The sequence below is a fragment of the Castor canadensis genome, chromosome 12 (genome assembly GCF_047511655.1).
Source record: "Castor canadensis chromosome 12, mCasCan1.hap1v2, whole genome shotgun sequence".
Classification (NCBI taxonomy): domain Eukaryota; kingdom Metazoa; phylum Chordata; class Mammalia; order Rodentia; family Castoridae; genus Castor; species Castor canadensis.
The window spans coordinates 8,435,831-8,458,962 of record NC_133397.1 but is presented as its reverse complement, the minus strand read 5'-3'; the positions used below and the strand labels follow the sequence as shown (position 1 = coordinate 8,458,962).

At 48.8% G+C, this 23,132-nt stretch overlaps 1 protein-coding gene across 3 annotated transcripts in view; it reads left to right on the top strand.

Annotated features, from left to right (window-relative positions):
* Nol10 (nucleolar protein 10) overlaps positions 1-3,235 on the top strand; it is an 84,425-nt gene extending 81,190 nt beyond the window's left edge. For all 3 annotated transcript variants that reach the window (XM_074049166.1, XM_020171858.2, XM_020171857.2), the window contains one exon: positions 2,492-3,235. In XM_074049166.1, the coding sequence (XP_073905267.1) occupies positions 2,492-2,611 (120 nt within the window). In that variant the 3' untranslated portion in view covers positions 2,612-3,235. The remainder of the gene's footprint in view (positions 1-2,491) is intronic.
* Positions 3,236-23,132: the final 19,897 nt, after the last annotated feature.

Genomic DNA, 23,132 nt, shown 5'->3' with positions numbered 1-23,132 from the left:
CTTTGTGCCTAGACTGGCATTGAACCTGGATCTTCTCACGATCTTAGCCTCCCAAGTAGCTTAGGTTACAGTCATGAACCACCAGCTCCCAGCTCAAATTTGCAGTCTTAAATATGATTTAAATAAGCGAGAACTGGATATGCATTCTGAGTAGCTCCTTGTGCCTATTCACACTTTCTTATAAATTCTCTGTTTACCGTGAATTTCCCAATTCCCTCTGAAGTTGAAGTCAAGTGTGAGTCAGGAGTGGCACCCGCCCACTAGGTGGAGAGGCTCCCACTTTGCGGCAGTGAGGAAATGCACTAGTGTTAAGTTGGAGGCACTGAGTTGAGTACCACTTTGTAATTTGGTAAAACGAAAAATAAGGTATCTCTGAAATTATGTTTTTGCTTTAAAAATATACAGGAAAAAGAAACAGTAAGAATTGTTTGAAATAGCCTTTTAACTTAATCAGGCAGAGGCTTTAAAACTGTTATTTCAGTTAATGTTTATGTGTTTTATCGTTTGACTGGAAAGTGAGTTATTAAACCTCGGCTTTAAATATCTTAGGGACATGTTTGTGTATTTGTTTATGGAAGTCTCTTTTTATACCATGTTTATATGTATGTGATATGTTCTGGTAAAATCTTGGGTTTTCCAATATTTTCCTATATACTTTCTAAAATATCAATAAAATTTTAAGGAGGAAATATGTACACTTAGTATTACTGAATTTTCTTAAAATTTCTTAATTACTTAAAATATTTAATATTTTCTTCATTAAAGCCATTCGTTGCCCACACAAGTGTTCTGACTTGCTGTGTCCTCTCCCTCCTGCATGGTGGGATGCCACAGCAGGTGGGGTGGTCAGGGACATAACCGGGGAGGAGGGAAGGACAACATAGAGAAGAGCTAATTGGCCCATAAATAATAATGAATGGTGACACATTGGCAAGGTTTCCCTGTTAGAGAGAGGCTAATGATAGACTTTGTCTGCAGAACAATGGTGGCTTCTTCCCAGCTCCTCCCTGAGCTCCTTCCCAGAGAGAGTGCTGCCAGGTATACACAGGCAGACCAAGCAGAGACCGGAGACTGCTTCTTCAAAAGCTCGTGTGCATCTGGATTTGGCACTTCATTTTCCAAAATTCTTTGGAGAAATTCTTTTTAGGGGGCTGGGCTTGGTAGTGCACATCTATAATACCAGTACTCAGGAGCCTGAGTACTGGTATTATAGATGCAGAAGGATCATGGGCAGTCTAGGCTATATAGCAAGACCCTGTCTCAAAAAAGAAAAAGAAATTCTTTTTAGAGATTCTTACTAACAGGAAGCAACAGAATATTCTTTTTTTCTTTTTCTTTTTTTGCAGTGCTAGGGATCAAACCCAGGGCTTTGTATATTAGAATAGTAAATAAATAGAGCCAGGCACCAGTGGCTTATGTAATCCTAGCTACTTGGGAGGCTGAGATTGGGAAGACTAAGGTTCGAAACCAGCATAGAAAGTAGTTCTAGAGACCCCCATCTCCAAAATAATCAAAGCAAAGTGGACATGATTGTGGCTCAAGTGGTAGAGCACCTTCTTTGCAAGTACAAAACCTTGAGTTCAAACCCCAGTCCCACCAAAAAAAAAAAGATTAAATAACCAGTGTGTGCTGACTACTTGGTGAGGGTCTTGAAGCAGGTGTTTTGAAGGTCTTTGAGTTGGGGCCTTCAAACCTTGATCGCTGCCCACCAAGCCTCTGTGTCTACACGTGTACTTCTCCAGCTTCCTGTGTTGCTTACTTGCAGAAATTTGCTTCTTAGAACCATGCAATGTACTTTTTCAGAACTTCCTTCCTCTTTGAAGAATCTCTGCTGACAATAGTGACACTTGTTGGGGGCGGGACGAGTAAGCAGAGGAGCACTGAGGATGCTCACGGGTACCTGCCTAGCAGTTGGCCAAGAGCTCTGTGCTTCTTGTGGCTGTGAACTGATGGGTTGTCTGCTGAACTCCTTGCCAGGTTTCATGATGGCAAACCTACTTTCAAGGGATGCTTGATTTTTGGGGACCAGTTCTGGTGAATGAGTGCTTAATCAAGTGTGGGTTAAGACAGCGAGTAAAGTTGTGGTTCTGGCTTATAAGCAAAGACTGAAGAGAGAGGTGGGTATTTGGTAGGCAATGTACCTTCTCCAGGTGGCTCTTCCATAGGCCTTTTGAAAGCGTTCCAAGAGTATCTTTGTGTTGGTTGCAAAGCTAGTCTACTTTGTGGACAGACTGGTGTATCCGGGCATTGTCTTGCTCAGGGGGTTGGAGTTTCTGCTTTTCCAGTGGTGGTGAAAGTTGACCTGTGTCTGGCCACTCCTGCCAAGACAGACCATCTGAGCCCAGAACAAGCCATCTGAGTTGATTCCAGCAGCCAGAGCCAGGGCCTGAACCTGGCTGTGACTGATGGTTCTCTTGCATTCCAACAATCACTACAGGGGGTGCTACCTTTTCTTTCTCTTTGTCTCCATTCATTTCCTTTTCCCTTTTAGTCGGAACAGCAGAAGAAGCAACAGGAGGCTGAGAAACTGCACCGACAAGAGAGGAAGAAACTTCGCCGGTCTGCTGGTCACCTGAGGTGCAGACCCAGAAGAGGCCGGCCCTTTCACTGACCATGGAAGTGACCCTTGGCAGCAGTAGAAAGCAGTACTTCACCTCAGCCGATTGCCACAAGAGTAGTAACCCCAGACAAGGGACACGTTGCAAAATTTATGCATGGAGGTGCACTGGCCCCACCGCTAGTCCCCGAATAGCTCCCAGAGTGCTTGGTGAAGTTTTTGCCCCATTATAAATACTGTCCTTTCCCCTGGCTTTAATTAGGTAAAGCGGGTCCTCGTCATGTTTTAATATTTTGAGAGTTGATCATGAAACAAAAGGTCATCCTGTGTTGAAAACATTTACCATGTCCTAGTGTCCTAGTTGTTTTTTTCTTGGAATGGCCATTGCCATCCTTGACGGACACACCAGAAACCCATCCCTGTCTGGCCTGCTGCTCTTATACTGGCCCTGTTTTATGTTCTGGGTTATATTGATAGGTTTGTTTGCTTGCTTCTGTGTTACTCTGATGTATTTTTTTAAACTATTTTTATACAAACAATATAAATTAATGGAAATAACAATAAGAAATGGAAACTACTGGTTACTCAACTTGGCACAGGATTAAATAGGTATTTTCGATGAACTTGCTGGAGGAAACAAAAATAAAGCTTTTATTTGGATGGTTTTTTTGAGAAAGACCCTTGCCTTGAGTTCATTTAAAAATTAGCTTTGAGTTCCCTAGTTTTTTGAGTATTAGGATTTTAGAGTTGCCTTAATACGGTTTTTTTTAAGTTTCTTTATGCAGTAGTGAAATTGTAACTCTTTGGAAGGTGAACTATAGAATCTAACTTTAAATGCCCAAAAGGCAGAATTCATGCGTTACTATAACCGTTCTGCCCTGCCAAGTGACCTCAGGAGCATCTCCATCCATCCATGTATAGAGGATTCAGGCTGTGCTCCCCCTTTTCTCCTTTTCATTGTGGTTCCTTGTCTCTTCACAGTTTCCCTTCTCCCTTTTCCTGGTGTTTCTTCCCCCTGTGGTCTCTGCTGCTTCTGTGCAGGCTGGCTTACCACAGGCGGGGACCAGCATGCATCATATGTTCACTTCTGTGAGAAGTCTGAGAGCTGAAGCCTGTTTCTAGGTGAGAAGTGTGTGTGCTACATAGTGTGTGTGGGTGTGACAGTGATTGTGTAGATGTGTAGAAGGCACGGTCCCGAGGAAGAGATTGTTGATTCTTGGCGAGCAGCCCACCTCATGCTGTGGTCCCAGTCTTTTGTGCCCCATGCGTTCCTCTCCGGCTTCTTCCTCAACTCCTTCCAGGGGGCCCTTGAAAGGCAGTCCTCAGTGCCTCATTGCTTTTCTCTTCTGTTTCCCACACTGCTTCCGGCAGGGCCAGGCGCTCCAGAAGAAGTTGGAGAGAGAATTCCCCGGAGGTCAGGACTGTGCTCTCAATGTGTCTCTCAAGACCAGGCTTTTCTGCTGTCCTGCCCCCTAGGCCCGTCCTTCTTTACTCTGTGGGGAGCCAGCGTGCCATGTTACATGACATGAGCAGTGCTGCAGGTTAGCAGTTCACGTCTCTGAAACAAAGGCGCCTATAAAATGGGTCACCAGATCATCAGCAGGTGGAGAAGAGCCATGGGGCTCCATTCTGGCACCTGGAGGCTGGTGAGAAAGTGGAAAGGCTGGGCTTTAGAGCCACTGACCTGGGGTTGAATCTCAGCTCTGTTAGCTTCCTGTTCTGCATGCTTTCACTGTGTATCCTTTAAGCCATGTCTCACCTATAAAGTCAGCCTAACAAGTGTTAGTAAGATTAAATTAGGCGCTTCTGATAAGCAGAGAAGCTGGCACGGTGGGAGGCCCAGAGCACTTAATAAAGTGCTTTCTCACCACCACCATCCCCCCACTTCAGGGGCCACATGCACACCTCTGAACACAGCCACGGACTTTAATATTGAGGTTTTGAAGAGCACAGGTGCACTCTGTGTTTGATGTGGGGAATTCTTACAGGCAGCAGGAGGGACTGAGCTGATCTGTGAGGGACATTCAAGGACACCCTGACTTTATAGGTGTATGAATTCTCCTTCCAGCTCCCTTCTCCCTCCCCTCACCCACTGCTTGGTTTTCTACCTATTGACCCCTTAGAGCAGATCTGCCTTTTCGGGGCTGAGGCTCCTGAGGGCTCTGCTTCTGGGAAGTTTCCTGCTTCAAGATTATTCTGTGTATCTCCTTAGCTTCCTTTGTTATTTTTTTCTGTCTGTGATGTTTCTTACCAGCCCTCAGAAATGGTCTCTGCCAGCAAAGTGCTCCCAGGGTATTGATGAGCTGGCACGAGCGGTAGCACAGTGCTGGTGTGACTGAGTGCCACTGTCTCCCCTTCTGTGCCAGCCCCCCTTGGCTTCCCTTCCCCAGACCTAGTCTTTTGTTTCCAGATAGTTTCCAGCAGTTGGAGCAAGGATGGCTTTTGGAGACGGAACGATGCTAGGAGGGCATGGCGAGAGTTCAAGACCAGAATCATTCTCTTCCTCACCAGTGGTTGTCTCACCACAGGCATGCTTGGACCTCACAGGGTCTCTCCACTGTGCACATACACTTGACTTAGAGGATTGCTTTATCAAAGTGACAAGCTCGTGCCTCCATCCTCTTCTGATCCCCAGAGCTTGTAATAGTGTAAGGCATATGTTTTCAACTGTAAACAATATAGACATGTTTGATAATGAAAGTGGGGTCACACTATGTGTACTGTTTCCCGAGTTAGTTTTCATAACTAATAGTATATTGTATACACGTTTTTCCCAAGTCTGTGCATCATTTGTATGAACTTCAGACTATTTAATTCCATGAGTGATCTGTGATTTGTTTAAGTCTTTGCCTTAGTCATGGTTTGGCCTAAAAGTGTAAAGAAAGGAACTTTGCAAAGTCATTTCTGTGTTAAGTATAACCCAAGAAATTTTTTAATGGATCCAGCAACTTCATGAAACATCTGTATGTAGCCAAGCAGTGGAAATGTCATTGCATTTTCATTTGCTTTCTTCTTTGGTATATGAGATTTGAATGACAATTTCAGTTAGGATAGTGTTTTAGCTTCTTTTTTTTCTGGCAGTGCTGGCATTTGAACTCGGCCTCACACGTGTTAGGCAGGCGCTCTACCACTTGAGCCACTCCACCAGCTTTTAGCTTCTTTTTTTATCCCTTGTCAGAAGAGCAGAAACACATATTTTATAAAGTGCTTGGGCTAATCTTAACATTGTTTTAAGTACCGTTTATGGAGTGCAAAGAGACTATCAAAGTTCCCAAGACAATTGTATGGGATCCTGTTTCTCACGAACGGTCCACATCACTTATTCTCCCTCTGCCAGAAAAACGAGCTGTAGGAGCAAAGGCAGAGCAGGGAGGCCATGTCGGATCCACCATGCGGCCCTGGCCTGGGTGGCAGATAGGATCCTAGTGGATGCTGAAGGTAGGGCTGGCAGGATTTGGCAATGGAGCCGGTGGAAGGAGGGAGGAGTCAGGTGTGATCTCCAATATTTGGCCTCTCTCCAGAAGGGACTTGTCCTTGACTAGTATCAGTTGGAGATTGCATTCAAGTCATGTCTGTCTTCTTCCTGGAATCCCACAGTGGCCTGCCTTCTCAGCAACAGCCATGTCCCCACAGTGGTGCTGCATGCTGGCCTTTTCCTCCCTCTCCCCTTCTGCTTACAGTCACTGCAGGCCTTCTGTGTCTAGAACATTCCAGACATTCTCTTAAGCCAGAGCCTTTGCAGTTTGATTCCATCTGCCACGAGTGCTCTTCCCCAACCCTCATTTTTTCTTTCCCATTCTGTCAACTTAAATTGTTACACCCCACTGCCAGCCCTGGATTGCACTTGCTAGGCAGATGGCACCTGACATAACTTGCTTTTTAAAAACTCATTATGGGAAATGTCAATACATACCAAAGTAGAGAGGCATTTAATGAGCTCCTGTGCCTCTGGCTTTCTCCTTTTTGCTTTCCTCCCTCCCCCTCCCCGCTGCCCCTCTGCTGGGAGATGTTGGGACCCAGAAGACAGAGGTCTTGCTGTGAATATTCTAGGTAGGCTTATTTGTTGTTGGCTCCTGCCCCCAGGTGTCAACTCAGTAAGGGTTAGGAGGGTGGTTTGCTCTATTTTGTTTGCTGTTGATATGAATATTTAGTAAGTGATTGTGTCAAGTAAGATGAAGATTGAGCTTCAGATTTAGTACCTGAAGAGTCTTAAGTGTCATAGTGGGGTGATTTGCTCTTGGCGAGAGCTGCTTCAGTGGGGTTGGCGTGCTGAAAACCTAAATTGGAATAGTGAAGGGAGAATGGAGGAAGGGAGTCAGATGACCACAATGCAGAACACTCGAACTTCATTTCATTACTGGGCATTGAACCCAGGACCTCACGCTGTTAGTCAAGTGCTCGGCCACCTGAGCTGTGCCCCGGCTCTGGGAGGAATTTTTGATAAAAGGAAACAGAAAATAGGACATGTGAGGTCAAGGGAGCATTTTCTTGAAGATGGAGACATTGCAGCATGCAATAATGGAGGAAAGGGGAAAGGCGAGGGCTCCAGAGAGGGAGGACGGTTCCTGGAGTGGTGTGGTGTATATATAGGTGTGCTGGTTATCTGTTGCTGTGTAATAAATTATACCAAAATAGGGTGGCTTACAGCCATGGAACCACGTCAGTGGGTCAGGAATTCAGGAAGTATTTCTCAGTTGCTCTGACTCTAGATATTTTTCTGTCTTACTTTGTTCCTTTATCTCTCCCTCACCCCAAAACTTTCACAGACATTAAGTTGACTTCATGATCCACCTTAAACTGAGAACACTGCCTCCTTCCCTAATGAGTGGATTGTATTCTTATGCTCCAGTGCATGTTGACCAAATCCACTGAGATTTGTCCCCCAAATGTGTAATTGTTGCCACTCCTTGTAAGGTAATAAATTATGTAGATAAGAATTTTGGTAGAACTTCAGGAAGGTTTTTTGTAGGACTTTCTTTGTTTGCTTTACTAAACACAGGAGTTTTAATGCCCCCCCCATCTCCAGCATAAATTAGAATATAAAAGACATTTTATGGGAAAACAACTGTGGTCTTATTTTTTTTTTAATTGTGGTCTATAGGTAAACTTGAAGTTTTGATTTTTTTTAAATTTGATTGATGTGGTTTTGAAATGATTTTCAAACCCGGCTTTACCTATGTGACCATGAGGTTGGAAAAGTTCCAGTGAGAGAGTGCTGTGCTGTGGAGAGGCTGAATTCACTCAGAACTTTGGAAGCAGAAAGCAAGAGATTAAAATAAGTGGTTTTTAAAGTATTTAAATAAATGCCATGAGTTAATTCTTACTTCTTTGACGTACCTAAAAAGTCTGTTTGTGTCTATTTGTTTTGGGTTATTTTTGTTGTTTTGAGACAGGGTCTTACTATGTAACCCAGGCTGGCCTCAACCACAAGCCTCCTGCCTCAGCCTCCTAAGTTCTGAGATTACTAAAGGCATGCACCACCATGACCACCTGAAAAGTTTATTTGTTTAAGTTTAGTTAATTTTTTCTTCTTGGGAAAATATAACATTTGCCTTATATTTGCAATTTCCTTATGTTTAAGCATCTCCAGTAGCTTGATTAAGGACACTATACACCTCTTTGAACCTGTAGGAAAATTCAGACCTAATTTTCTCCTTAAAATTAATTTTTGTGCACATGTAAATTTTTCCAAAGTTAAGTGGTACAATAAAAAATCCAACAGTTAATATCTGAGCTGTTTGGGGACAGGTACACCACTTCTCCTTAAAACATATCAGCGAATAGGACCTTGCTACAACATTGAGTCCTCACCCTTGGAGATCAAGGGCCTGAAGCAGGGGCTGCAGGAGGGACACAGGCCAGTGCTGTGGCTCTTGGCGCCCCTCCCTCCCCAGCAGGTGGTTGAGGCCTGTGCTCCCCCAGTGAGCGTTCCCGTTCCTTATTGTGGAGAGGAAGTCATTATTCTCCAACGTTGGTTCCAGCCCTATTGGTGACTATTTTGTAAACCCAAATGGAACTTCAAAGCTGAAGGGTAGGGGGTGTGGGAGACAACTATATTTTTCTAGTCACCTTGAGTTTCTTTTAGATGCAGATAAAATTATGAATCCTAGACTCTGAGGATTTGAGGGGTCCTCACGTCCAGCTGGCCAGATTGGATCGCTTCACCCCACCCATCTTCCCCTACACAGCCACTCCCTTCTCCAGTGGACACCCTTCAGTCCCTCCACTCATCCACTCTCGCTCTAGGGGAAGATTGCTCTTGCCTTCTTGCTGCATCTGAGACTAACTCTTCTCCCGTCTTCTTTGTAGTAACTGCCTGTCTGCATGTCCCTTTTTGTCCTGGCCTCTCAGGTTACTCTGCAGCTCCTACATGTCCCTCACACAGATAGACAGACAGGTAGACACACTAGCATTTCCTTCCTAAACCTTTCATTCCTCTTCCTTACATAGTGAACCCCTTCTTAGTGTTCCAGAACCACCTACCATGTAGCTCTGTGGCACTTCAAGCTCAAAGTGCTCAGAGCAAAATTCATCCACCCCATCCTACCTGCCCAAATACTTGTTCCTCCTCTTCCTCATTCATCCAGTGATCAGAGGCAAAGATCGTGGTTTGTACACTCACTGCCTGTTGGCAGTGACTTGTCTGCAAGCGACAAGTGAAGTAACCACTCATGGCACTTCTGTTTTCACAGGGAAATAGACAATATCAAGTTATATTATGCCAGCCAGGAGCACTGTTGGTAAGGAGAGCTGAGAGCAGTGGGTCCAGTCACTGAAGTCTCAAGACTGAGACTTGAGGAGAGTTAGGACACTGAGAAGAACATTCTAAACAAAGATTCTAAGCAAGTATTGGAAGCCCCTAGAGGGCTTGTAAAACAGTTCTGATGCAGTGGGGACCAGAAAATGTGATTTCTAATGCACAGATGGTGTTGCTGGCCCCACCTGAGGACCACAGGGCTACAGAAAAGGTCTGAGGGAGGGAATTGCCTACGTACTTAAGGAAGGGACCTTGGCCACTGTGGCTGACAGGGAGTAGAGGACTCTTAGCATGGTGTCAACTGTGTGTCCCTTGGGATGTTAGAGTGTTTGGTGGCCACCTGGCCCTTTTCGGGCCCCACAGTCTTCATTCCTTCCACCCCACGAGCTCTAGGCACTACTCCTGCAGATCTCCCCGCCTCTTTGGTCCCACAGTCCCTGCCCAGCAGCCTGTGCACATGGATGGCAACAGAATCTTGGGATCCCCATACCAGCCTGTGGGAAACTCTAATCCTTTAATGATGGAGGGCTTTCAAAATCCAGGATGGAGTCTGATTAGTAAAGACAACAGAGGAAGCAAGAGGAGACCTGGGGCTTGGCCCAGACTTGCTCATGGATAAGTTGCCAGTTAGTGGCAAAGTCACTTGACCCGCCTGTTCCTTGGTGTCTACATCTGTAAAATGGGCTTTATAGTATCTGTCCCCTGAAGACTTCAGAGGGGGTTTGTGAGCTTAATGAGTGAGGTCCATTAAACTCCCAGAAGAAAGGGGTAGTAAGTACAAAGCAGTATTGTAATTAACGCTCAGGTTCTCCAGGCCAGGTCGCATCTTGTTTTAAGAGGGTTTCCATGACGATAAGTTTGCTTAAAAAACATATTTAAAAGGCATCACCATAAATCTTGTCATAATAAATGAATTATTTACTGGTTTCTATCACAATGAAGAGCCACACAGCCTTACCGGCAGCCACTATTGCTACTGACTGCTAACCTCTGCCTCTGTTCTCTGCAGAGGCCAGGAGTGTCTAATGAACGCATGGTGAATGTTGTTGAATTAGTGAATTCACCACACGTGGCACTCGGTAGGCTCAGGGTGGTTGCTGACCACATAGAAAGGAAGCACTGACAACACTGATTCTTCAGAGAACCAACAGGATACATACATGGAGAAAGAAATTTATAATTGGATCACATAATTACAGAGGCTGAGGGCCAGGCATGGTGGTTTACGCCTGTAATCCCAGAACTGCAGAGGCAGGAGGATCTCGAGTTTAAGGCCAGCCTGGGCTACTGGGTGAGAAACCCTGCCTCAAAAAATTAGAAAAGAGAAATTAGAGAGGCAGAAAGTCTCCAAGGTCTATCATCAGCAAGCTGGAGACCCAGAAGAGCTGATGGTATGAGTTCAGACCGTAAACCCTCAGGCAAGAGGCCAAAGAAGAGCCAGTGAGAGTGAGGACAGGACAGGAGAGGGCTCAGCCTGATGGCATAGGGCAGAGGGGATTCTCCCTTACTCGCCCTTTTTTGTTCTCTTCAGGCCTCAGATGCATTGGGAGAGGCCCGCAACACTGACAAGGGCAGCAGCTTTGCCCAGTCTCTAGGGACTTGGCCTAGTCAAGCTGACACACCATTGCACTGATGACATGCTGTGCCTGGCACTAACTGCTTTACATGTGTCATCTCATCTGATCCCAACTTTGAATTGAGCTCCTCTGCTTCCTCATTCCTTGAGCCAAAGGAAAGTTCTTCCCTCTGTAGGCCTCCATCTGCTCATCTGTAGGATGGGGTAATAGTACCTACCTCACAGGTAAGTTTCAACAGTCTTTTGTCCCAGCCATCAAAGGCTGGCTGGCCTCATTATCCTTACCTCAAAGGTGAAGGTTAGCGCTTTGCCCAAGGTCCATGTCTGCTGCTCCTACAAGTCAAGACCCAGAGGTCTTGCTGAGGCCCCACAGGGCTGTCTCTGCCACCAGTAGCTCATGGCCTCCTTTGACACCGAGTCTTCTGATACAGGTGCATTACCCGCCCTTCTGGAATATGTGCAGCAGACATCCCTTCCCGTTAAACCATGATGATATAGATGGACCTCAGCAGATGGAGGAGCACGTGAGCACCACATAGCTCACGGGGAGGAAGCTGGAAGAACACTTAGGATTCTCAGCAGGCGGTCTGCATGCCACAGACTCTTGGGGACACAGATCCATGTATGAGGTGAGGGTAAGACTGGACCATCACTTCAAATGAAAGAATTGTGAAAATACAAGCCCTCGAAGACAGGTCACGCATTGTTAGAAGTGGATTCAGGAGAATTACTTTGCATGGTCAAATAGGAGCGTGCAGGAGGAATGTGGAGGAAAAGGGGAGGGAGGCACAGGTCGGAGCCAAATTGGGGGCTCAGTTTGAATCCAGCTGTGTTGGAGGCTGCTCTATGGAGCCCTGATGTTCCTGTGCCAAGGAAACTGTGTTCCAAGGGGGACAAAGAGCTTGTAAGTGGCAGGGCCGGGATTCAAAGACAGTAAGGCTGATTGGCAAGCCCTTAGGGGCTGGCACAGCAATGGAGGCAGGTCCTTCAGTGGCTGGGACCAACAGGCTGGACCACCCCATTAGAGAATTGGCTGAGGCCCACACAGAGCCATAGGGCTTCCCAACAGAGACTTTCTGCAGATGAGAAGAAACTGAAGCAGCAACAAGAGGTGGAGAGGTGGGGAGAGAGTGAGACGGGAGGTGGACAGCCACCCGGGAGGCTGTGCTGGGGGGACAGCTCCCAGCTTAGCAGGGCCACTGGTGTGACTTCTGCCACTACCAGTGGATTGTCCCTGACCTGTGGGCTTCTCAACCATAGGGGCATTTCCCTTACCAGAGAGAGTAGGCAATGCTGTGCAGTGTCATTTAATAAGACATTTTTGCTAGAAAATAATTATTTTCCCTCAGGGTTTGGCCTCACAAGTGGGGTCATTACATTTAACATAGTTAAATAAAGTTCCACATGAAGGGAAATCCCAGCACCCTATCTTCCAGGAGAGTAGAGTGGCAGGTACCACGTGCAGCTATAAAAACACTCAGGCCTGGAATCCCTCTCCCCATCTGTCCTCGGGTTGGGGTCCCAGGTGACTACCCCTGGTGACACCCCAGGTTCTGGCCCATCTCTTGGATCAGCTCTTCTTCAGGTTTTAGTATCTTCTTTTTTTTTTTAAACTGAAGCCATTTCCTCGTCTTGGTTTAAAATCTTAGCTCTTCTGCAGGCCTGTGTCTTGATACTTAACCCTTGAATTACCCACCTCCAGCCTTGGCAGGTCGCAGGAGAACCATAGAGCTGCCTCAGCAGCTCTTTCTCCAGCAATGGAGGGCAAGGAGAAAGGGGGCTGATGGAGAACACCCTGCGCACTCTGGTCTGACTCTGGTGACTGCAGTGACAGTGAGCAGGATCAGGAATGGGTCCTACTTGGGAAGCTGAGGGTCACAGTCGTCAGACCTGCCCTACCTCGGTGAGTGTTTCCACAGCAATCTTATGGTCAACACCACCACTGCCTACCTCCCAGCTGTCCACCTGCAGGGCTTCTAGAGCCACGAAAACAACGGAGGTACAGATAGCCCACAGCCCAGAAGAGACAAACCCCGGGCTTGCCACTTAGAATATCTGATAACTTTGAAACCTTGTCCCCACTATCTGGGTTTCTTTACCTGTCAATCAGGCCTCATTATTTCACCTCCGAAGGCTGTTGGGGGCAATTAGGAGAAAAAGTGTGAGGAGAAGCAGGCAGTGCCTGGCACATGACTGCTCTGGGTGAGTGCCCAACATCACCTGTCCCTTTGCTCTGCCCACCCACCTTTTCAACACTTGAGTCTGGTACAGACCCAGTTTAGCCACAGCTGTGAGGACAGCAGGAATATTGTTTGGTGAACTCTGTCACAAGGACAGTCATCTAACTGTGTGACAGGACGCCACCATGATGGAGATTCTGCTCCAAATGAGGTCCCAGGCTCTAGGTTAGCAAATGGGCTCCACACATGGGTGGCAAGGCTCTGATGCTATGGTACCAGAGTGGCTGGCTGGAATCCTGGGCCTCCTCCCCAGGCTCCTTCTCACAGTGAGGCAGCTGACTTCTCTGTGTCATCTAATGGAAGGTCACCGCTAGATAAAGCCAGCCCACAGGACCAATGGGCTCTGTCTTATATCAGTGAGTTGCCAACATTTAAAAAAGGAAAGGACTGGCTAAAGTGGGAGAGCACCTGCCTAGCAAGTGCAAGGCCCTGAGTTCAAACCCCAGTACTGCCAAAAAAATAAAAATAAATAAAGATAAATAAAAATTGTCGTGGTGCAGGCACACACCTGTGACCCCAGCACTCAGGAGGCAGAAACAGGAAGATGGCTGTCCAAGACCAGCCTCAGCTACATGACAAGACACTGTCTCAAAACACCAAGGGCTGGGAAAGTAGCTCAATCACAGAGCATTCACCCGATTGCACGAGGCCCTGGGTTTGATCCCCAGGACATGACAGTGTAGTCAGGCACAATGAGGGGTTGAGAGGCAGGGTGTGATTTTACCCTTACAGAGCTCCCCAACTAAAGAGAGAGAGAAAGAGAGGGAGTGAGGGAGATGAAACACCATAAGAAAGCACCACAACCACGTAGAGCCTCGGGGGACAGGACGACTCACTGGGGTATGGTGTCATGCAGGGAACATGGAGCAGGGACTTTAGGGTGAAAATAAGGAAATGTCAATAAACTGGACTTAATGATAACTCATTGATATTGGCTCGTTAATTGTAGCAAATGTGTGATGTTATAGCAGGAGAAGCTGGTGGGGAGGATATACAGAAACTGTCATATCAATTTTTCTACAAATCTAAAACTGTTGGAATAAAATCCACTAAAAAATTTTTTTAAAGACATGAGATGAGGCAAATGTGAAATGATTTGTTGTGGTAGAGGAAGCCTACAGCTTGGTCGGGGCATTTGCTCAGCTTCTCAAGCTTGGACCCCAAGTTGACTGGTCAAGGATCTGGGGAGAGGGCTTCCAGGGCCAGCTGGCCGTCCCAGCCACAAGGAAGGCAAAGAAAGCAAGTGGGATATTTCAGAGGAGGGCAATCAGGTATCCTGTTTGGATATGGTCCTCAGCCTTCCTTGTCAGAGCTCCTATCAGATAGGTGACATCTGTAGCCAGAAGAGAACGGGGCCAAGAGGAAATGGGGCAATAAGAAGGCTCATTGGGTATGAGGGCAAAGTCTGTCCCTGTTGTTCTGGTCCTGGGCCTCCTGGGCCAGGACACCTCCTGCATAAGCCAGCAGGACCTGTGAGCACACAACTGAGTTGACCCTTGTTTCTGAGCACAGTGGTGTTGTGCCAAGGCCTGAAGCCCAACGGAGCCTAGCAGGACCCCACAGTCTTCATTTCCAAGAGGTGGAGTAAGCACTTGCCAGGCCCTTGCTGGGCGGCCCTCCATCCTCCTGTCTTGTTTTGGAGCTAACCTCCTTACTGTTTTGGAGCTGCTGAGGTCAATGCCAGAAAGTGGCCTTATAGATGTGCAGGCTTCCTGCAGCCCGCGGCGTTTTCCTGTGGAAGCACTGGAGGCCGGCAGGGACCTGGGGTGCAGCCTGTCCTCCCCCGGACGGACGTGAGTTTGCAAAGGTGCCCACCAGTGCACCTGTTTGGAAGCTTCTTGAGATAGGAAGCAGAGTCGTCCCTGATGAGTGTCTAGGTGACAGGGGAGGCCAAGGAATAAAATCATTTCCTCCAAGGCTGCCAAGTTTGGAGGTCCTGCCCAAGTATAGACATTCTACAAATGACTTAACTTCAATTTCCCTCCCTGCTCTTACGTGGCTTCCACACACGAGGCCAGAGCCTGAAGGAGCAGTGGCTGCAGGCCCAGGGGGAGCCCAGGCAGCACAGGAGGCCCAGATCTGGTGCCCCACTGCCTTGAAGTTAACCAGGGCATGTGCTAATGAGAAAGCCAGGCTGGTCCTTTCGTGGGAAGAATTACTGTTCTGATCATCTTAAGTGTGCAATGAAGTATGTACAGCCGTCACCACCATCCATCTCCAGCACTCCATCCTCCCCGGCTGAAGCTCTGTGCCCTTACACACTAAGTCCACATCCCTCCTCCCCCCCCCGCCATTACCACCATTCTACTTGCTGTCTTAAGAATTTGCTCAGGTAAGTGGAATCATATAGTCTATGTCCTTTGGCGTCTGGCTAGTTATACTTCACCAAGGGTTTTCAAGGTGCATCCATGCAGCAGCATGTACTTGAACTCCATTCCTTTCTGAGGCTGAGGAGAGTCTCAGAAAGCATCTGTTGATGGCTTGCTTCCTTTTGACTGTGAACACCACTGCTATGAACGTGGTGTGTAGTATCTGTTGGAGTCCTTGTTTTCAATTCTTTTGTACATATGCCTCAGAGTGAAACTGCTGGGTCATATGGTAATTCTGGTTAGCTCTTTTCTTTTCTTTTTTTTTTGGCTATAGTGAGGATTGAACTCAGGACCTTTTCCTTTAGTCATGCCACCAGCCCTCAGTTTAATTTTTTCAGGTATTTTTTTTCCCATGGCTACTGCATCCTTTCCCATTCCCAGCAGATACACACAAGGGTTCCAATTTCTCCATATCCAAGCTGATGCTTACTCCCTGTTTTTATTAACTATTACAACCCTCATTATCATTTGGATGATAGCCATCCTTGTGAATTGTATCCCATTTTGGCTTTGATTTGCATTTCCCCAAGGAGTGTTGCTGGTCAGCCTTTTGCTGTATATCATATGACCCCTTGCATATCTTCTGTGAAGAAATATCTGTTCAAATCCTTTACCCATTTTTAATTGGGTTGTTTTTATTGCTGTTGCATTATAAGAATTATTTTCATATTCTGGACGTTAACACCTTATCTTCTCTTTGGTTTGTATTTGTCCAAGCACGCCTGTCTGAAGCAGGAGTTCAAGTGTGTGGTGAGTGCTCCAGCAAAGAGCCAGCCGAGTTGACTGAGCAGCTCAAATGCCAGCCTGGGAATGAGGGGAGTGAAGTCAGAGGCCAGTGATGTGGGAAGACCCTCCACAGGGCCTATTACATGTCTGTCTCTGAAGGTCAATCTCTGCAAAGCAGCATGTGGAGACATCTCTGGGTACAGGTGAGCCTACAGCCCAGCCTTCCCAGCTCCCAGGAATGGGATCCACTAAGGCCAGCAGACCCTTGAGGTGTCTGGTCCAGGTGGCCTTAATGTCAGCCATGAAAATTAACAGCTCGCAGGATTTTTCTAGCGTCTTGGGCTACATCAGGAGACGTCTCAGACTTGGCACCAGGAAGAGGGTCCCAAGAAGTATATGCTCAGTTCTCCCCGCCTGGTCTGTGCCCCCAGGCAAGGGAGGGGGCTGCCACAGGCTTGTTCTTCATGACCAAGATCAGTAAGACCAGGCGCCCATGATTCCCAGCAGAGTGAAGAGAGTGCCCTTGGGCAGGATGCATTTAGCCACATGTGGGTCTGGCCTTGGGAGGCAGGTGTCTGTTACGGAGGGGACTCGACTCCAGACCTGGAGTCAGATGTCGGCTCTGTGACCCAGGCAGGTCACACAAGAGCATGGAGCCTCTGCTTCTGTGCCTCCACAATCAGGAGCAATGTGGTAAGTGAGGTAATGTGCTCACAGTGTTCATGAACTAACTGAGCCCAGGCAATCCATGGCTGCCCCCCAGTTGTCTTCCAAACTCTGCTTGAGGCCGACAAACACTTCCCACTGGGGCACCCATGTACTTTTGTGTTAATGTGCACCCTTCTTTCATTTGGACTTACCATTGGAGATTGTGAGGCTTGATATCAAGTCCTGTCACTGTGGAGCACCCAGAATATTCCAGGCACCCTGCCAGTGCTTCACACACATGGAACCCCCCAGCAGCCCTCAGGGCAGATACCATTGCTCCCACTTTGCAGAAGCAGAGGCTGATAGAATGCTGGTCCCAACTGTCGATAAAGTTAGAGCCAGAGTTGGGATGGTTATGGGGCCAGTGGTGAAGTCCACTCTTGTGACAATACCTCACTCTGCCAGCTGCCAGATGTGTGACAGCTAATTGCCCGGAGCCCTTTCTCATTCTGTGGAACAATGGAGCACCCCTAGTTTTAGTTGGACACCCATCGTAACCCCAGGCTGCATCATGGGGTCAGACATGACAAGTGTCCACCAATAGGATGGGGCAGAGTCTGAGTCCCTAGATAGAAGAGCGATGGCTCGCTCATTCTCACTCTCCTTCCCCTCTGAGACCTGGACTGCAAACTTGGTGACCTGGTTTGGCCTGTGCAGACAATGACATCTCTGTAGGACATAGCAGGACCACGGGATGATGGGAATCTGAATCCCCAAATGACTTCTTGGGGCAGAGCCACCCCACAACCTGGATTCCTTCCTCCTCTCACTGACTTCCAGTCCTCTCACGAGGAAGCTTTGTAGTAGCCTCACTAGTACACGTAATGCAAAGTCCACCTCGTTGTGTCACTGTAAGGACTGCACCATGCAGACATCACATCACATCTCTCTACTCCTCCTCGGTGAGCTAGAGAGTGATTCCTCACTGCAGCAGAACCCTGGCCAGCCAAAAGGATGCTCACCTTTTCTTATTTCAACAAAATCTGAGAAGCTGTGCGTCCTTTGCTGGCTGTGGTAAGTCCTGCCTGGGTTAGCAGGTCTGGGCAGGTGGGGCTGGTGACCTGGGTTCTCCCTCTGAACCATCAGTATCATTGGGAAGGATTTTAGGTGGATGCTGAAGACAGCTGCCCTGCCCCCAGTGTCCAGAATCTCTCCTGTGTTTCCAGAGGACTGCACAGGTGGGAGTTATGTCCCACAGTCTCCTTACAGAGCCCTCAAGTCCCCAGTGGGCCCCTAGACCCAGGGCACGTGGCAGAAGCCGCCTTCCCAACAGGAAGGTGCAGGAGCTGGGGTGCTGGATGCCTTCTGCAAAGACGGTCTGCTTTCACTTCTGAGGCTGCCTCTGAACACCAGTGTCCCTGACTGCCCATGCCCTGGCCACCAATGTCAGCTTTCTGTGAGGTGGGAGTTCTGGTCCCTTGTGGCTGTCTGCTCCACACTGCTCACTCGAAACTGAAACCATACTGTATTTGAATAACGCAAGACCTTCTTTGCAGCACAACGTGAAATGCTTGGAAACAAGATCACGTGAAAAACAGTCTCTGAAGAGGTGCCTCTTCCTTCCATTCCCAAGGGAACATTCCAGAAGACTTAGACACTCCCATTGTTGGGCTGGGCTTCCCAGTCTTTTCTCTACTGCTCGACTGAAGCCCTTGAGTCCTGAGCACCAGGGCCTGTTCAGTGGTTGCTGAAGCCCGGGCAAGACAGGCAGTCCCCATCCAGCTCCCCAGAGACCATCTGTTCCCACCTTGCTCTGCTCAGGCACTCGTGCATCTAGCTGCCATCCTGATCCCTTCATGGCGACCCCAGCCCTGCCTGCCCGTCCCCGCTGCCTCCTGCCACCTGGATCAGCCCCTTCTTCACCATTCCTTGCCTGTCACCTCTAGGGGTGGGAATTGTGTCTGCTGTTCCCCATAGCTCCTTGTGGATCTGGGAAGGGAGAGGTAGCGAGCTGCACATCGTGAACTGGGCTGTGGCACTCGGCCCTGCTTCTTGGGCTGCCAGATGTGAACGGCAAGCAGCTCCATCTCCCTGTTCAGACGTAGGTGCCATGGCCCTGTTCTCCGTAAGCCTTTGCTTGCTCCTGCTAATTGCTGCCTTGTCTAATTGCTGCTGAGTCACACTGCAGCATACCTATTAAACAGACACCACAACTTAGTGCCCACAGCTGTGGCGAGCACAGCTCTGTGACATAAAAGCACCCGGGTGAATTTTAACCACATCTGATGCTTTCTGTCTGAGTCACTCTCTTGCCATTATCCGCAGTGGGATGTTGACCACAACCATTTCTGGAGCTCTAGGATGGGGAGCACAGGCCTCAAGGCCATGGTCTTCATGGGTCCTCAGGCTGTCTCCCAGATGAAACTCCCAACACCAACTGTCCCAGCCAATCCCAGGTCTTTCTGACTGTGGAGCTAGTGGGTGTGGGAAGCCTGGCAAGCTGGCAGGTGCCCCTCATGTTCAGGCCAGCCCAGGGCCTGCCAGCCTCTTATCCCACACGTCCTCAGCCTCTGTGTTAAGGATGGGGGAGACATAGGCCTCCTCAGTAGCCTCCCTCCTGCCCGGAGCACCTCTTACTGCACCTGCCCACATCTCTGTGTCCCTACCGCTTCTCCCTGCCACCTGGCTGCAGATTCCAACAGACTCATCCTCTTACTCTAATTTCAGATGTCAAGCGTCTCCAGCTCTGAAGGTCAGGCCAGAAGCTGCCCACCGTGCTGCAGGAGGACTCGGAGGGGACAAGAGGCCTCAACTTAACAGATGAGGAAAGGATGGGAGAGGGCAGGTGGCTCGCAAAGATTGGCGTGCCTTGCAGAACATGCTCCATGGGCTTGGAGGCAGGTCTGTCCTGGCATCCTTTGCTCTCCAGCTAATCCCTGGCCTGGTCCCACACATCCTGAGGCCATACCCAGAAGGGGCGTCCCATGCTTGCTCTCCACAAATGGACCCTCATTATTGTAGCCCTAAATTTAGAACAAACACAGCATTGGCCTTCCTCTGTGCCATAAGGCTTTGATGCTTCTGGAGAAATTTGCTATTTAGAGACGTCCTGTGATTACTAGGTTCATAAAGCAAAATCTTCCCCATTTTCTGTAGGGAATAGCTAAGTTTTCATGCGTGGGATTTGCTTAAAGTAGGGTGTATGTTGCGGGGGGGAGATGCCTAGTGAGGTCTGATTTTCAGATAAACACATCTTTTTTTATTATAAGTATTCTCAGTTATTGCATGGAACCCCTTACCTGTGGACTGAACTGAACTGTGTTCCCACAAAAATTCATATGTTGAAGTTTGAACCCCTAGTACTTCCAAATGTAACCTTACTTAGAGACACAGTCTTGGCAGAGATACTCAAATCAAAACTCAGTCATTAGGGTGGACTGCAATTCAGTACAGCTGGTGACCCTCTACAGGGAAATTTGGAAACAGACACAAGCACAGGGAGGACACCCAATGGGCACGAAGGCAGATACACCACCAGCAAAGCACCAAAGCTGGGCAAGGCTTGGGACAATCCCTCCCTTGCACCCCAGCCCTGTCCATTCCTGGTCTCTGGCTTCCAAAGCCACAAACTGACGCATTTCTAAGGTGCTCGCTTCATAGTGCTTCATTACAATAGCCATAGGAAACTTAAGATCTGGTAACCCTAGTCAGCCCCCTTGGTTTATTCATTTTAGGGGCCCAATGGGGGCAGGTTCTGCTCTTCCCAGCCCCTTCTGGGTCCAGATTGTCTCCACAGGCCAAGGTGGTATTTGGTGCACCTCTGAGGACTCTCGGGGAATGGAAGGAACAATCCTGTGAGGCTGATTGAGGCTGACCCTATAAATCAGGCTAGAAAACAAGGGTTCAATGAGAGGGAATCCAAAGCCACCCAGGCTTAGGGTGAGGGAGGCTGTGGAGCCTGGGCTCAGGCCTCTGGGAGGTTGCTTGCTGGGGCATGGAGGGGACACCCCAAGGGGACCTGCTGTGTACTCATGGCTTGCTTCTGCAAGAACAGTCCTGCGTGCCTCTCTTTTGGGGCCTGAAGGATGAACTGGCCAGCGTGCATGCAGTGATGTGGGATTATTGCTTCCTGGATGGCACAGGTTGGGTTTCCTTCCCGTGACCCCCCCCCCCACCGCCCAGTGCAGCAGCCCTCCCTGGAAAAAGCTGCAGCCACGTGTATCCTGGCCAGCTGGGGCTGACATTATTTCCTCTTGATTGTTTGAAGGAGAGTTCAGGGTAAATATGGAAAAAGCCAGTAGAACACAGCCAGGTCACCTGCCCCTGGGATGTGCAGCCAGGCCTGGAATGTGGCCTGCCTTGCCATGGACCTAGAAACCCGCTCAGCGCCCCTATGTGGGGGTGGCCTCCTCTCAGCAGTGATTTTTGGGGTGCCACACTCCACCTTTGCAGTAAGAGAGCCCAGATTGCAGTGGAGGTTGACAGGACAAAGGGCAGCCTCATTCAGGGAGACTAGCGGGCTCCCTACTGCCTAAAGTTCCATGTGGTAAGGTGGCCTAGTCAGAGCCCCCTGGTTTGTTCAGAGGGCGCTTCTGCTCTGTCATACCCACCTCTTGGCCCAGACTGTCTCCAGAATGATGCATTCCAGGCCCCCCCAAGGGCTTGGGGCACACTCAGGGAGTCCATGCATGGGGAGCTGCCCCCATGGAGCCAGGAAATTGCCTATTGGTCAAGATGTTTGAGCCAGTGACCCTGGGGAACAAGGCCCAGTCCCTTAGCTACTCCTCCTGATGGCTGTAGTCCCCTCCCCCTTCCTGTCTGCATCCCTGTCTCACAGCCTCCCCTGCCCTCCCTCCCTAGGGGCAACAGCCCCTTGCTACACAGCACACTCGTCCCTTGAGGTCCAGCTGGACTCTACACACCTCATGGATTGTAGTGACTTGTTTGCCATCTGTCACCATTCTGATGCTACTGGATTTAGGAGTGCCAGGACAGAGAATCCATTCTTGGTCACCCCCCCACGTCCTGTCTGCCCAGTACAGAACAGGTCCTCAATCAGGATTGCTGCATTTATTACATGGTGGATGTTGAGAGCAAGTTGAAATTCAAGCTGAAGAACCATCAAGGTGAAAGACATGCAGGGAACCAGCACCTGTGGATGGGTGTGTTCAAACAGAAGGACTGGGCGTCTCTGTGATGGGAGTGCCCAGCCCAGGAGTCCACGTTAGACCTGTGTCACGGACCGGGCACAGCCAGGCTTCTCGCCGAAGCCAGCTGCCTGCCACGTACCCATGTCTCTCTCATGCGAATTGTAGTGTGCTGTATGCTACATCCCAGTGCTTATCATACCCTAGTCCCTTGTCCCCTTCTTCCAACACGTGTTCCGAACCTAAGCACATGCCCCCAGAACAAACATGGTATTCCCCAGTCTTCTTCAAGCTGTGTGCCACCACACTTCTGTCTGGATAAGGAGACCTGAGCACAAGTGACGTGCCACTTCTGGAAGCTGATATTCCTTAAGAAGTGGGCCTCCCCTCCAATTGCCTGCCTGCTCCCCCACGGCTGAAGCATCGGTGTAATGGCCCAAGTCTCAGCAGCTGTACTGGGGCCGTGAGGACAAAGACCTCAAGGAGGTGGAAGGCCAAGAGGAGCCAGTCCTGGAGACTTGGGAACTAGCACTGGGTGGCTACAGTCTGAACTTCTTCAACATGACAGGACATCTCTTTGGATTTTTCTGCCTGATGAATGCCAGATAAAGTAACTAGTATGTAAATGACAGCAGTGTCCGTGACTGGTTTTCCCGGAAGGGAGACATAACACCTTAGACTTCCTTGTATCCTTTCCAGCATTCCACTCAGCGGTTTCATTTGATTTGATCTAAACTTTTAAAATCCTGTTACCCAGGGAGTGACAAACCTGTATGACTTCCTGCTGACTTCAACCAGCCTTCTCTTTTTCATCCTGAAAACAGCTTCTTTTAGGCTGCAGACAGGCACTTTCTGAGGGATGCTGGGCTCATTTTGACTCATCGGGATGACCTTACTTCTTAGATCTAATCTTCCCCAAGGGAAGTGTGTGCCCTCTCCTCCCCGCTCCACCCACCCCCCCCCACCCCCGCCCTGTCCCCTAGCTGCTATGTGAAGTGCTTGCCTTTGAGTGAGGCCACGTGGCAGGTCTGAGTTGGAGAGAGGAAGGGCTTCCAGGAAGGAAGGGCTGGGGTCAGCCAGCAGATGCAGCTCCCGTGTGGCCTGTGTCACAG